This window comes from Temnothorax americanus, unplaced genomic scaffold, assembly GCF_048541705.1.
Source record: "Temnothorax americanus isolate GAGA-0224 unplaced genomic scaffold, ASM4854170v1 Scaffold30, whole genome shotgun sequence".
Classification (NCBI taxonomy): Eukaryota; Metazoa; Arthropoda; class Insecta; order Hymenoptera; family Formicidae; genus Temnothorax; species Temnothorax americanus.
The window spans coordinates 423,360-438,873 of NW_027509443.1; the positions used below are offsets into that span (position 1 = coordinate 423,360).

At 34.2% G+C, this 15,514-nt stretch overlaps 3 protein-coding genes across 5 annotated transcripts; 2 read left to right on the plus strand and 1 right to left on the minus strand.

Annotated features, from left to right (window-relative positions):
* Window positions 1–644: 644 nt before the first annotated feature.
* On the plus strand, window positions 645–5,340 carry Vhasfd (V-type proton ATPase subunit VhaSFD). Of its 2 annotated transcripts, XM_077412535.1 has the most exons (10): window positions 645–832; window positions 1,037–1,118; window positions 1,275–1,464; window positions 1,582–1,800; window positions 2,881–2,985; window positions 3,485–3,690; window positions 3,805–3,889; window positions 3,969–4,375; window positions 4,466–4,579; window positions 4,745–5,340. In XM_077412535.1, the coding sequence occupies exons 1-10, from the start codon at window positions 766–768 to the stop codon at window positions 4,836–4,838; spliced, it is 1,569 nt and encodes a 522-aa protein (XP_077268661.1). In that variant the 5' UTR covers window positions 645–765; the 3' UTR covers window positions 4,839–5,340. The 2 variants fall into 2 exon arrangements, with proteins under 2 accessions (XP_077268661.1, XP_077268662.1); XM_077412536.1 differs by lacking the exon at window positions 2,881–2,985 and having other exon boundaries at window positions 646–832.
* Window positions 5,106–11,464, minus strand: Rpi135 (RNA polymerase I subunit Rpl135). 2 transcript variants are annotated; one of them, XM_077412523.1, is made up of 17 exons: window positions 11,229–11,464; window positions 10,474–10,593; window positions 10,261–10,371; window positions 9,885–10,124; window positions 9,467–9,789; window positions 9,108–9,367; window positions 8,762–9,004; window positions 8,314–8,591; window positions 8,037–8,234; window positions 7,844–7,951; window positions 7,433–7,609; window positions 7,120–7,334; window positions 6,908–7,043; window positions 6,590–6,746; window positions 5,987–6,240; window positions 5,577–5,741; window positions 5,106–5,471 (listed from the first exon to the last, which is right to left on the minus strand). In XM_077412523.1, the coding sequence occupies exons 1-17, from the start codon at window positions 11,295–11,297 to the stop codon at window positions 5,268–5,270; spliced, it is 3,258 nt and encodes a 1,085-aa protein (XP_077268649.1). In that variant the 5' UTR covers window positions 11,298–11,464; the 3' UTR covers window positions 5,106–5,267. The 2 variants fall into 2 exon arrangements, with proteins under 2 accessions (XP_077268649.1, XP_077268648.1); XM_077412522.1 differs by having other exon boundaries at window positions 10,261–10,593.
* A 267-nt stretch (window positions 11,465–11,731) lies between these two features.
* On the plus strand, window positions 11,732–14,129 carry LOC143900811 (uncharacterized). Its single transcript, XM_077412541.1, has 2 exons — window positions 11,732–12,264; window positions 12,366–14,129. Exons 1-2 carry the CDS (start codon window positions 11,898–11,900, stop codon window positions 12,566–12,568), a joined length of 570 nt encoding a protein of 189 aa, XP_077268667.1. The 5' UTR covers window positions 11,732–11,897; the 3' UTR covers window positions 12,569–14,129.
* Window positions 14,130–15,514: the final 1,385 nt, after the last annotated feature.

Genomic DNA, 15,514 nt, shown 5'->3' on the forward strand with positions numbered 1-15,514 from the left:
AATAAGGAACGAAGGAAATATATGACGAAAGAGAAACGATTCTAAAAATTATTGTACTTTTCAAGAACATAAAGCATTTTTTTACATTCACAGGAGTCTAGCATTTTTTTCAATTTATCTCTGTGTGTCTTTCAAACAGAAAGCTAATCGTTTTATTTATGCAATGTATTAAAATCAGAACAATTAATTTAATTAAATCCAAGGACCTTGCATTTTTTAAACAATTTAACGAACATCTAATCGATCGCAATGTGTAAAATTCGTAGATAAACGCAATTTAGTTAAAATTCTAATGAACTAATAAAAAATTATTAGTCCAGAAAAACCATAAACTTTAGAAATAACGCTGTTAGACGAGTGAAATATTTTCGATTAAATGGAAAAAAGAGAACTTTATTTAACCTTCGATTAACTATTTCTAAAAATTATTTATATTATCCATCTTATTTCTGAAAAATCAATAGATCATTGATAATCTTTCGTCTTTCATACGCCGAGTATTTCCTGTTATTCTAGTTTCCTTTTATTTAACCGCGGTTTATGACGTAGCCACAATATCGAAAACACGGCTGCGCCGCGCACAAACGAAAATCCCAGCAAGTCTCGCGATAATTATTTTCGTTACGTCAAGAGTCAGGTTGGCACTCGCGCGTGGTCTTGTGATCGAACAGCTGAAGGAGGCAAGGAGGACGAGGAAGAGGACCGAACACTGAGCTTTTCGAGCGAGATTATTTCTTAAATCGACGTGAATTCTCGACGGTAATCATGGTGGACCGTGCGAACATCAAGCAGATGATACCGGCGTTGCCGGACGAGAAGATCGGGAATTATGGTAATTATTCAGATTATTCTTGTCGCGCGAAGGAGACTCGTTTTTGACAGTGCGCCCCTCCCAGCGACGCGGTCTGTTTTTATTGTTTGTTTTACAATTGTAATCGCAAGTACTTGGTGCAAACGTTGGCTTGTACGAAGTTTATTTTATTGTCTTTCATATTTTGTGCTGAGCACTTAAACGTCGACTTACGTGATTTTGCAGATATGCTGGCAGCTACGAGTGTGCTCCAGCAGCAGGCTGCCGATATTAGGAATCAACGAATTAATTGGCAATCGTATTTCCAGTAAGTAATCGCATATAAATGTGAGAGCGTTAGATTGTCCGTGAGAAATCCGATCTGAAAGTTTTGGGATGTATCCTTGGTTGCAGCTTGACAAGAAAACTACATATATAGGATTGTCCGTGTAGAGAAATATTCTAACGTTTATGATATTTGCAGATCACAAATGATATCAAAAGAGGACTACGACTTTATAGCGGCTTTTGACTCAAGCGATACTAAAACAAGGGAGAATAAGCTGAAGGAGAATCCACATCAGGCAGCTAAAACATTCCTGAATTTGCTCGGTCACGTTTCGAAAGATCAGACGATTCAATATATTCTCACAATGATTGATGATATGCTACAGGTATAGCAACACATCTTTTTCTCTTATTATATATATTTTTCTTATCTATGTTATTTTGTCAATATTTTTAATAAAAGATATTTTATTTATTAATGGAAATTGATGTAATATTTATAGGAGGATCGCGGTCGCGTGGAAATCTTCCGCGAGCACTCCACGCGGAAACGAGAATCTGTCTGGGGACCATTCCTCAATCTGTTGAACAGGCAAGACGGCTTTATAATGAACATGACGTCGCGTATTATAGCCAAGTTGGCTTGCTGGAGTCACGATTTCATGGAAAAAACTGATCTTCAGTTTTATTTAACATGGCTCAAGGATCAGCTGAAGCTTAGCGTGAGTTTGACAGATTATTGCACGCATGTTGCACAAGTCAGGAAGTTGAAACAACTATTGGTACAATAAGATTGATAACTTATTTTATTTTTATTTCAGAGTACTAGTAGTTTATAATAATTACTTTTTATAATCAAATATATTTTATATTCATAATACTTAAATATAGATTTATTTAAAATTATACGGATTATTTTTGGATTTTGGAATCTATTTTTTTTTTCTGAGCATGTATAAGTTTTCTATGTACATCTAACATTCTTTTTATTTTTATTTAATTTTTTACTTAATTTGTTGTACAGTAAGGTGCATTAATTTGATGGGTCATCGAATTCTGACTTATTGGCCGCTGGGTCTTTAATAAATTATTAAAGTAAATTATTAAAAAGTCAGAATTCTATGACTCATCGATTAATGCACCTTACTGTACATAGAGAAAATGTATACTCTTATCTTGTAGCCAAATAATGAGATAATCTTTGTTTAAAGGCTAATAATATATAGAGTTAGTTGCTTCATGTAGCTACTACTGTTTTACCCTTCAATATGAAAACTTTTAACTGCATGCTGCATGCGATGTATTTTTAGTAATTGAGCTAGCTTATATATATTTGTATGGGCACGATTTATTTAGAAATAATCATGCATCTTATACTTATGTTTAATGAAAAGGATGGCATTTCTCTTTTTAATGCTTTTTTATTACACTAACACTGATATAAACACTTCATGCTTTATATTATTTAATTTAATATACATTATTTTTGCAATATTGTTATTTTATAAAATTAATTAAATAATACTTATAATATTTGTAAACACATTAATCCGATGGGTTGTGGCAAAAGTCTGTGTGGCATTTAGAGATTATAGAATTTACGTGGCAACAGTCTATGTGGAAAATCGACAAAATTTAGATATAAAATTAAAAATAAGCGCATAACTAACCCAATAAAACGATAAATCGTCGTGCGACTGACAACTCTAGATATTCTGCTTTCCGCGCTCAAGCTTCAGAGAACCTTAAATTACAATAGAATTTGTAACAAATAAAAAGAAATGAGAGAAATGGGGTTTTAGTTCGATGCTCTTCAGGATCACACAGACTTGCATGCGGGACTAGAACAAGATACTGCTGTGGAGCAGGCCAAGGAGGCCAATGACCTGCACGAATTGCTCAACCCGGTTGGTTTTGTAACGACTAATCAGTAGTATTACTCATTATTCTAAACGAATTATGACGTTTTTTTAAGTTATATTCTGCCAACAAGCGAGCCACTAATAATTCGTCGGGACATTTAACGGTACCTCGGAAAAGTATCACGAGCCTCTTACGTTTAGGACAATTGATTGATAAAGTATAATCATAGATATATGCATGATTTGTGCTTTATAAAAGCCTATTTTATGTGAATGTTACGTTTATAAATGCAAATTTCTTAAAACCTTAAGCCAACTTGCAAACTTATAAAATTTACTTTTCTCTCAATAAGTGCCAAAAAATGTCTTTTTCTTTTTACAATATTGAATTATTTTACTGTCGTACTTTTGCATGTAGCAAAATATTTATTAAACGCTTGTCCTTGAAACTGAAGAAAGATTTATTTTCTTTGTTTCTTCTTATCTCCATACCTTTGTAAGAAAAAATTTATAGAGTATATATTAATTATTTTTATTCACTTAGAACAATGAGTACATTCAATCAGTGGCGCGATGTCTACAAATGATGCTTCGTATAGACGAGTATCGCTTTGCATTCGTGTCCGTCGATGGAATTTCGACCCTCCTCAGTGTTCTGTCTGGCAGAGTAAACTTCCAAGTGCAATATCAGCTTATTTTCTGTCTGTGGGTACTTACTTTCAATCCTCTCTTGGCGGAAAAGATGAATAAGTGAGTAGCGTATCCCCTGTTTGACATTACTAGAGATTTACTAGAGATACTCTAGTAGATAATATTCAATCTCATCGCTATATTATCTAATTATATATTAATTATGTATCGCAGATTCAATGTCATACCCATTCTTGCTGATATACTCAGCGACTCTGTCAAAGAAAAAGTAACGCGTATTATACTTGCGGTGTTCAGGGTAAGTCGAAAGTGTGTTGTAGAGTAAAAAAATAGTTATATAAGATTGCTTCATGGTTGGTATCTTTTCGTGTTAATAGAATTTGATTGAGAAAGTAGAAGACGGACAAGTTGCCAAGGAACATTGCATCGCTATGGTGCAATGCAAGGTACTGAAGCAGCTTTCCATATTATGCCAACGAAAATTCGACGACGAGGACATCACTGATGATATCGAGTTCCTCAATGACAAACTGCAAGCATCCGTGCAGGATCTAAGTTCATTCGACGAATATTCGACGGAAGTGAAGTCCGGTCGTCTAGAATGGTCTCCCGTTCACAAATCGGGCAAATTCTGGCGCGAGAATGCCAGTCGTCTTAACGAAAAGAATTATGAACTGTTGCGGATTCTGGTTCATCTATTAGAGACTAGTAAAGATCCGCTCGTTCTCAGCGTGGCCAGTTTCGACATTGGCGAATACGTGCGTCATTATCCACGTGGCAAGCAGTACGTAAAAAATACCATTAAATACCGTGTTAAATTCTTTTTACTGCTAAAAACTGCAATTTATTAAAACACCCGTTCCACGTATTTTAGTATACTTGAACAACTTGGCGGGAAACAGCGTGTGATGCAGCTTCTTGGGCATGAGGATCCTAACGTTAGATACGAGGCTCTACTTGCAGTGCAAAAACTTATGGTACATAATTGGTAAGTTACAGAGTTTAAAATATCTTTCATTATTTGACGTTTATGTTATTAAAATAATTGAGAGAGATTTATAAGAACATTTTAAATATATTATATATATTTACTTTTTGTTTAACATTTATATATAAAAATTTGTAACTACTTCTCAATCTGTTTATTTTCTAGGGAGTATCTTGGAAAGCAATTGGAGAAAGAACAGACAGGCGCATCTGGAGCACCCACTAACAAGCCCGGAGCACAAGTGCCAGCAAAAGCTTGAACATTTATGCAACTTGTACAAATATTCTGGTTTCAAGAGATTTTCGAAAGTATTATATAGTTTGCGTAATATAATCTACCAATCGCTTGTTGCAAAGCACACAAAACTCAAGATATTTACATTCCCTTCCATTATATACAATTGTAAAAAAAGAAGAGAGGATATATAATCGAATCCATTTCTCTTTTGGGCAAATTAATTTTGTAACATAAATTGTTGATCGAATTGTGTATATACAGATGTTTTACATCGCGAATATATGATAGGTATATAAACGCCGGTGTAATGAACTTCATCGTGTAATATCTTAGCTTTATGAATAGAATTTGTTCTCTGGAATGTTAGAAAAAGAAAATAAAATTTTACTGTTGAAAAAAAACTACACGCGCAATACATACACGTACATTATAGGCACATTCTCGCGATTAGTTAAACTCGGCTAAATTTTATTTTAACGTTTATATTACAGGACGCCAACTGTATTAAAAGAAATCTGAAGATATATGGTATCTCGATCTCCTCTACCGTATCTTCTTCACCGCACAAGCGGCACCTTTTCTCATCTTCATAATACATGCTTTTCACTATTAATTCCGGTCCGAGTAATGAGCCGCACTTTTGACACGCTAAAGTCTGCAAATAAATATTTATTTTAATCAGATACATAATCAAATTGTGTATAGATAAGTAATGCTTAATGAGTTAGTATTGGCATATCTGGAGAAAATCATATCTTACCGTTATTTTATCAGAGCAATGAAAGAGACGATCTTGAAGAAGATACGAGCAACCATGAGAAATCAAAGCGTCTCGTTCCATCTCTCCAAATCGAATACCGCCGCCGCGTCGACGACCTTTAATGGGTTGCCTCGTTAGCATGTCGATCGGTCCGGTACTTCTCACCTAGAAATGAGATACACGTTTAGCCTAGTTTCAGAGTATATATATATATATATATATATATATATATATATATATATATAATCAAATTAAATTATTTAAATATATATATAAAAAACGGAGACAAATAAAAACTCGCCAAATGAGAATTGCAATCAAATAACGAGTATATGAGAAAAGATGGAGTAAAAAAAAATAAATCTTATTTTCATTAGATGCTAATATAGAAATTCGTGTAAATTAACTACCTGCCACTTATCAGAGACCATATGTCGTAATCTCTGATAATGCACAACGCCAAAGAAGATGCTGGCGGTCATCTCGCATCCATAAATACCCGAATACATTCTTTCATTTCCGTAATAATTATAACCACCGAGTTCTAACAATTTTCCGAAGTAGTCCATGGACGTGTTTTCTTCGTCAAACCTAAAAGGCGTGGCATCGTGAGCCAATCCATGCACAGCCGCTGATTTTCCAGCCATCACTTCGATCATCATAGCTGTGATAATAGAAAATAATTTATTGTGTGTGCACGGCCGTTAATATTAAAATTACATCTGCATTTTCTTGATAATTTCTTATGAGAAAAATAATCTTTAATATTGTATATTCGAATAATCATGCTAAATACAGGTTTAATTGAAAGCTATCAGTTCGTTATTGTATTATATTATAGCCTAGTTTACACCGATCTCTTGAAACGCGTATCAAATTGTATATTTGAGCTGATCAGCCAATAACTAAACTAGTTTACTAGTTATTTACTATTTAATACGCATATCAAGTGATCGGTGTAAACTATAACGTATTCCAACAACGTATTCAACAAAATAAATTCTCCGGCTTACCTATCGTCATACGACTCGGGAAACCGTGCGGATTGAATATAATATCGGGAACCATCCCGGTCTCCGTGAACGGTAAATCCTCAACAGGATACAGTTGCGAAAGGATTCCTTTTTGTCCCGCTCTTGACGCGAATTTATCTCCAACAGTGGGATTTCTCTAAATATAAATTGTATTTAAAATAAGAAAACGTAAAAGAAAAATGCACACATATGTGTGTATATATATATATATATATATATATATATATATATATATGTGTAACAATAAAAAAAAATATATATAAATATATTATATATATATAATAATTGTACACTAACAGGAATACGGAATGTAATGCACGCTCTTCGAGAATCCTGACTTAATGTACCACACAGTTTAACAGTGTCGACATAAGCATTTTCCGTGCTTTTATATCGTCCAACGACATACTGAGCGTTATCAGCATCGTAATAACTGTGAAATACATAGACCATCGATGAGAATAAAGAGACCATAATGTGACAATATTGAAGTTACAAGAGCTACTTACGAATAGTATGCGTCTCCTTCTTTAATAATAATACCTGGCATAGGCAAACCGTCAACATCTATTGTTTTCACAAGTTCAGGTTTTTCCGGATCACGAGCGAAATAACTCTTTTTATCGTTCAAATCAACAAACTCGGATTTATAAACCGTTCCATGTCCGAAGCCACGTTCGAACGCCGACTTGTTGATGACCATTGCGTCTTCCATATCGTATCCCTGTACATCAAATTATCGATATAGAATGGTGAGACAAATATAAAGGTAAAATCACTGATATACTAGAAACAAAATATTAAATAGCAAAAGTAGCTCACTGTGTACGAGATAACAGCAATTATCGCATTAGTACCCATCGGAAAGTTGTCCATGTTAATATTATCATAATGTACCGGTCTAAAGAGTGGTGCGGCAGGCGTTTGCAGTCTGTACAGTTTCGTTTGTGACTGCTGTTGCCAATTGTGACAGGGTGTAGCCATTGTTTGCTTACTCATCTGCGAGATTATTAAAAAATTGATATATTTCACTCAGCATCATGTGCTATTAATGCATTCACAGTCCACAAGATTCAGATGCAAGTCGGAATATTTTTAATTCAGGGCTCCATGGATTAATATTATTATATTATTATTTATGCCCTGCGAATATGCAAGTGGCAGTTCATATCCATAGATATGGACAGTGAACATTGAAACATGCTAATTATTTCACGTAATATACAGACTTACCTGACACTGATACATGTTTCTTGGACTTTGGTTACAATCTGGCAGCGGAATGAGATTAGCCAAATTGCTGAAGATTGTTGTCGGGCTTACCTCCTGATGAGTTGTCAACTAGTAAAAAAAAAAAAAGTAAAATTGTCACATTATACAGAAATTTAACAAAATTAATGCACGCAAAAAAATTATATATATCTACCCCTTCGTATGCTTCTTGAGGGATCACACAGATTTCCATGTAAACTTGCTCAAACGTTCCTATAAGCTCTACCTTCTGCGTAGCTAAATTTATAACCGGTCTCATCATTCTAGCCGCGTTAGTAAATAAGAATAACCCCGGATACTGAGCTGGAACATTTTTCTTTGGCACCAGCGCAATTTCCAATGTTGACGGTACCTAAAGATAAAATATATCGGATACCATGTGCCATACCGTGTTACAAGTCAAATCAAAAGGCATCACGTTTACAACTCACTTCTCGACCATTTATCTTAAGCAACCTCAACTTGTATACTACTCTGTTAATAATTTTGTCCTGAATCAAGCCGATCAATTTCCCATCTAACATTACGTTATACGAATTTCTCCAATCATCCGCGATAGATAACGGAACCATTCCGAGATCTACCAGTACTGTAGGTATAGCAGCTTTCAATTTTGGATCTGGATGTTTCGTGACGATACAATTCATTGTCAAGTGATTGAGCAATCCGCATGGAGCACCGTCTGGTGTATGAATCGGACAAATAAATCCTACAAACAAATCATCGTAATTACTTATAGAAAATCTTTATAAAAATATATCTGTAATATTGTATACAATAGGAGATTAGAAATGATTGCTTATATTATGCACAATCAACCATTTTCTAAAACCTTTGTATATCTATTATTGTAGAAATTACGGCTAAGTTCTTAATTACCCCATGCATCAGGCAACAGTTGACGAGCTTCAGTAGTCCTCATATTTTGAAAGTATGCGCCTCTGTGTATCGCACGAAAATGACTCATATAACGGATTCTATTGATATTTTCCACAACAATCGTAAGACCAGAAGTTTGCATGAGCCCCAAACCAGTAGGTGATCTTATATTTCCGGTAGATAAGAAGTACTCCATTTGCGAATCAATGTTGCTTCGAAATTTAGTGACGTTCAACATTTCCTCTAAATAAGTAATTTCGAAAAAAAAAAAATTAGTCATCTATGAATCCAACTTGACAGTTTTTTTTTCCATAAAAAAGACCAACATTTTAAATAAAATACTTACGCATATTTAAGATATATCTATTACCAGCGCTCTTGGCACGTTTGAGAATATGAAGTTTGAGTCCTACTAGCCACGAACATAGTTTTTCTTTAAGAACCTGAAGATACAAGTGCCCACCCAGTAAACACTCCTGCATCATCACGGAATCCGCACCCTCAACGGCGCATTTGTTATTCGCGAGCGAAAACAGTTTTTTGGTCATAAACACAAGTAAGTGGAACTTATCGGTGGGCTCGTCAAGGTGAATAGCGACACAATGTCTATGCGATAAAAATGATAAAAATAATTAAATTGTGGATTACACAGGAAACTGCAACGTAACATAAATTATTGAATGAAATTCAATTGATCGAACTCACTTGATAATGTAATCACAAACATCTATGTCAGTCGCGTCTGCAGGCAATTCGGAGAATTTTACTTTAAACACCTTTCCTATGTACGCTTTACACTGTTCGTGCCAGTGTAGACCTTCTTCGTGTACAGCGCGTAACATATTCATGACACAATTATTGTAATAAAGATCATCTTCACATCCAGCGATTAGCGCTTTGTAAATATATAAATCAGTCACGTCTATTAAACATTTTAACATCAGTATTAGTGGCACATAGTACGTAGCTTTCTTGTACGTAAATGCAAACTTTGCGGAGCCATCGGTCACATAGTGCAGTGTATTATTCTGGAAAAAGACACAATTATGATAATATATGACGTGTATGTACGAGAATAACAAGAGAAATAGTGCATGCAGGAAAATTCTACTCAAATACGTACAATGGCAGAGTTGTCGTCCCGGACACTTCTCAAAAGAATACCTAAGTCGCTAAATTGTACCCCACGACCTTTCCAAGTTGGCCTTTTGACAGCAATAGGATAGTTTCGTCTTGTCATTATTAACATACGTACTAGTCGCTCTAAGCCTCTGATGATGAAATATCCACCCCATTCTTCTTCATGTTCACCGTGAGCGACTAATTCTTCAGGGCTCATTTTGTTCAAGTGGCATCGATTAGACTGCAAAATATCAGGTGTAAAAAAAAATTGCGATTCAACATAAATAAAATTATCTATTTAGAATGCAACCGTATATAAAGTAGTAAATGCAACTCAACACAAGTGAAAGTCAGGAAATCATATATCTGGACTTTACCTTGACCATGATCGGAACTTCTCCCAAATCCTTCTCAAGAGGTTCCTGCTCCTTACCATTGACAGACCATCCAAGTCTCACTATTATCTTACCCTTGTAAGTGGCGCCTCTCTGTCGACATTCCGTCGGATATACTTTATACGTTTTCACACCGATTGTATTAGTAGGAACAGTGGGCTTATAGATATATACATCATCCAGCCTGAGGACTACCTTGTCATCGTTGGGAAGAGTTAAATACACTGGCGTACTGTCCTTTAAACCTTGAAAAAGGCCATCTTCTAGCATGTAATTAAAGGACTCGACATGAGGCGTACCTAGAGATTGCAATAGCTGAAACAAATAGTAAAATTATCTAAGCCTTATCGAGGTATTTTTCCTATAATATACATTAAATTCTATAGCTTTTTTAAACATTGCAACATAAATATAGATTGTTTCCTATTATATTACAGGCAAATCTATATAAAAATAATAAAAATGTTAACATTTACAGTACTTATTCATTATACAGGTATTACTTCTAATTATAAGTCAGCTCCTTGACTATTGTTGATGTCGTGGTTCTAGTTTCACTTTGTATGCAACTCGCTACATAAAAATCTTTGACTATAGAAGTAACTTCTATAGTCAAAGATTAAAATGATTCTACATGGGTTTGCAACTTTCCATATGAAACAGTTTTATGTCAAGAATAATTGTTACACTTTCAAGTAGAAGAAAATTGGAAAAAAAATCTCATTTAACTTTTCAGACTTAAAACTTCTTATTCCTGCTTCTGCTAATGTAACGCAATTAATGCTAATCCTCTACAATAATAATACATTTTATTATTAATCCTCTAATAGACTTTATATAACTCAATTTTGTTTGGTTAATTAAATTAAAAGATTTATGAGAGTATATGATTTTAATTATATCATTTCATATTGGCTTTATTGCTATAACTTCGTATATATTAATCTAACCTCGTTCTGCTTGTCGGGTGGTTTGCCGAAATTCGGCGACGTATTTGTCAATTTAGGCTGCAGCAACATATTTGATTGATTTATTATAAACTGTAGACCACGATTGCTACCACAAATACTTCACTTTTAGTTAGAAATGTGGACGTCGCATTTCCGAAACTTTTAACAGTATCCGGTGCAAAATATGTATACGCTATACGCGTCATACGCGATAAACCACGTGCCGCCATTCACCGCCATACTCCGCAGTGTTGACAAAACAAGCTTCGGATCGATAAATATTACTAGAAGAGCACTTTTTTCTCTTCTCTCTGGCCGAGGGCTGAAAGCTGGTTTCACATGGGGCGTAAGATGCGTATGCGTAACTTGCGTCAGCCAATCATTTGATTGGGGGTATAGCTTTGTCGGCAACCTTGTCGCTGTCGCTATCGCAATCGCTATCGCCTATTGTGCAAGGGGCTTAAGGGGTTGTCGTGCTGAAATATCAGCAAAAAGTATAAACGCGCGCTTACGGTTCTCCGCGTATTCCCCTTCTCCACTTTAAAGACTGGATTTTCTAGAGCAACTGTACACGCACACATAGACGTGGCCTGTCCATGTACTCTCTCCGCGCACGCGTGTAAAAAATTTCGGATTTGGCAACGCTGCGTAAATTGACGTTTAGAAAAAATGTCTGGAAAACCGCGTTCAAAACGTGGAAGGTTCGTTTCAAAGAAAAAGGCTGAACGAGTGAAAAAAGCTGTAGAAAATAGCGTAGCAGCCAGAAAAAGCAAAACCAATAAAAGTACCAGGCAAGAAAGCGATGATGAGGGGAATCATATTGTTAACCTTAAAAGTATGGGCCAAGCACTACACTGCTGTGCTTGCAAAGAAGTTTTGAGTTTAGATAATATAAATAATGAAGTGCGCAAAGGACTTTTCTCAATACTTCATATTAAGTGCCATAAATGTGGAATTCAAAATGAGGTTAACACTGGTAAGAAAGTTGACTTAGATGGCCACTGTTACACAAATGTGAATCTTCAAGCTGTCCTTGGTAAGATATGAGTTTTTGCTTGCAATTAATTATAACAAATTTTTCTGTTTTATTTAATAATATTTTATGTTATCACTATAAATAAAAAAATTTGTTTGTAGGTGCGATGCATTCTGGTCTTGGATGTACTGGTTTGAACAAAATTCTTGCATGCCTCAATATTCCAGTCATAACAATGGATATGTTCAAAAGATATGAAAGAAAAGTCGGATTAGCCATCGAAAAAGCAGCTGTAGAAAGTTGCCAAAAAGCAGCGTTAGAAGAAAGGCACCTTGTGATAAAGAAACACTCAAGAGCTTTGTGATAATTTGTAAGAATTATCATTTTTTTTTGTATGAGAATATTTGTAAATTTTATATGCACATTTTTGAATATTCTTTTGGTTAATTGAATTATATATTTATACTGAATTGTAGCTGCGATTTAACTTTTCAATTGTATATTGAATTGTATATTATTGCTTAATTTATAATACATCAATAATGGATTGATATTTAGCTGGGATAAACCTTTATATTTTATATTTAATTGAATTTATGTATTTTACTTGTCATTAAAAAATAAAAACAAACATTACTTAGATTTAAAAAAATAAACATGATTTTTTTCCTTAATATATAGCCATAATTCAAATACGGTTTTTATTTTATTTATAGACCAGCCGACATTGTTCGCGATCTTTATCCTTACCTAACGATTCTTCAATCCTCTAATCAAAGAAGTCCTGAATTTGACCAAGCATGCAGTAGTATTGTAAACATCATAGTTTCGTACGACATGGGCTGGAGTAAAAGAGGCAACGGTCGCAGTTATGACAGTCTGAATGGTTATGCAGCAATAATTGGATTTTTAAGTCATAAAGTTTTAGATTATACAACACGAAATCGCAAGTGTTACAAATGTGATATAGGACATTCGAAAGATGACCACGATTGTCGAGAGAATTTTGAAGGCAGTGCAAAAGCGATGGAAGCGGACGCCGGAGCGCAATTGATCAATCGAAGTAAAATTCTTCAAGAAAATAATTTAAATGTTGGAGTTTTGATCGGTGACGAAGATAGTAGTACGATTGCCGCAATACGAAAAGAAAGTGGCAAAGTCATTCATAAATTGGCCGATAAAAATCATTTAGTTAAAAATTTTGTAAGTGAATTGTACACACTATCGAATTCCTTCAAAGAATTAAAAAAAAGTGGTGTTATAAATCATTTAAAAAAAATGTTTCACGTACGCGATTGCTCAACAAAAAGGACGAACTGCAGACCTTGCTTCTGCAATAAGAAACATCCCGGATCATGTATATAATAGTCACGAGAATTGTGGCGAGTGGTGTAAGCGATGTGACGATAACACACAGCAAACTATTGTATTGAAAGATGAAAGTTTATATTTAAGTCTTCGAGAATTATTCGAAAAATATGCAAATAATGCTGCAAAATTTAGCGTTGTCGCATCCAGTCAGGCAAATGAAAGCCTAAATAGCATGATAGCTTGTAAAGCACCAAAGATGAGATGTTACAGTAAATCGCAGTCTGCGGATTTTAGAGTCGCTAGTGCTGTTTTAAGTAAAAATGAAGGTGATCAAGGAATAATAAGGGTTACACAATTATTAGGTTTACAAGCAGGTAAATATACATCAGCATATTGCCTAAGAAGTGATAAACTTAGAATAATAAAGTCATCTAGAAAAGTTACGAGAGAGTCGAAATTGAGGCGTATTCAGTTAGCAGCAAACAGACAAAATTTACGAAAGAAAAAAGAAAGAAGAGAAGGTATTACATATAAGACTAACTGTGGGATAGAGATGACGAGCGAAAAAATAAGCATTGAAGAAAAGGTTGATGATAGAAGTACAAATAATACGACTAAAATAATTTATTTTGATTTAGAAACAGCAGGCTTTGAAATAGAAAGTGATATATTACAAATAGCAGCAATATCCGAAGCTTTTGAATTTAATGTATACATTTTACCTAGTCAAGCGATTCCTATTCATGTAACCAAAATCAATTCTTTACATAATAAAAATGGAGATTTATATTTCAAGAATAAAAAAGTTGATGCCGTTACGCTTGAAAATGCATTACTCGCGTTCTCAGAGTTTATAAATATTGTATCTCCATCTTGTTTGCTTGTTGCGCACAATGCTCGTTTTGATGTTCCTCGATTACTAAATGCAATTACAAACTGTAAAATCCAAGACAGGTTTCAAATTGTAACTGGGTTTTCAGATACGTTAAAATTGTTTTAAAACAGTGTATCCATTCCGTAAAGGCCCAGGTGCCTTTAAATTAATCAATTTAGCACAAGATCTGCTTGAAACTCAGAGTCCTGGATTTTTCCATGAAGCTTTATTTGACGTTCGTGTATTACAACAACTTGTAAAGGTTACTTCCAAAGAAACAGACTTATTCATTTTTGAAAAGAAGTTTGAGAAAGCAATCGAAGAAAACAAAATCAACAAAATTATCAATCATAAAGTATTGGAATTGGCTCCTTTTAAAAACATCGTTTCTCGTGATATAATTAAAAAAATAGCTGTCGCAGGGATAACATTCCAAAATTTAAAATCAAAATTTTCAAATGAAGGAGAAGATGAAGTAATCAAGTTTCTTTCCAAATGTGATAGTAGCCGTAAGCCTCTAGTAACTAAGAATAAAAAAGTTCTGACGAAAATAATTGGTTGTTTAAAAATATGTTAAATGTTTATAAATAATATTTTTAAATGTTTTTAAATGTTCATAAATAAAAATATTAATATATTATTTATTGTAAAAACTACTCTGGTATATTTATTTGATATCCTCATCTTTTCATGCACTCATATTTTATTCGAATATTCGTTAATACTCGTAATAACCTAATGTTACTATAAATCAATTCAACAAAAAGATTTCTATTGCATAAATCTCCTCAATTTTCATTTATGTAGCCAGCAAAATCCGGAATTCGTCAATTCATAATGTTATTGACAAACAAAAAAAAATATATTTCGTCGGTACACACTATACTCAAAGAGTATAGTGTGATTTACGCGCGATGTCTGCTGGGCCGCCAACGTTGCCACGTCACCACAGCGCTTCTCTTTGCGCATTTTTCAGGCATCATGATAACGTACTTTTACTTATAATATCTCAACAACGAATATGGATTGCTCTATACGAGTTTCTGCTATTCGATATTATTGAATATCATTAATAACATATTAGTTTTTCAAAAACAATGACAGTTTTGGTGGAGATGTTATAAG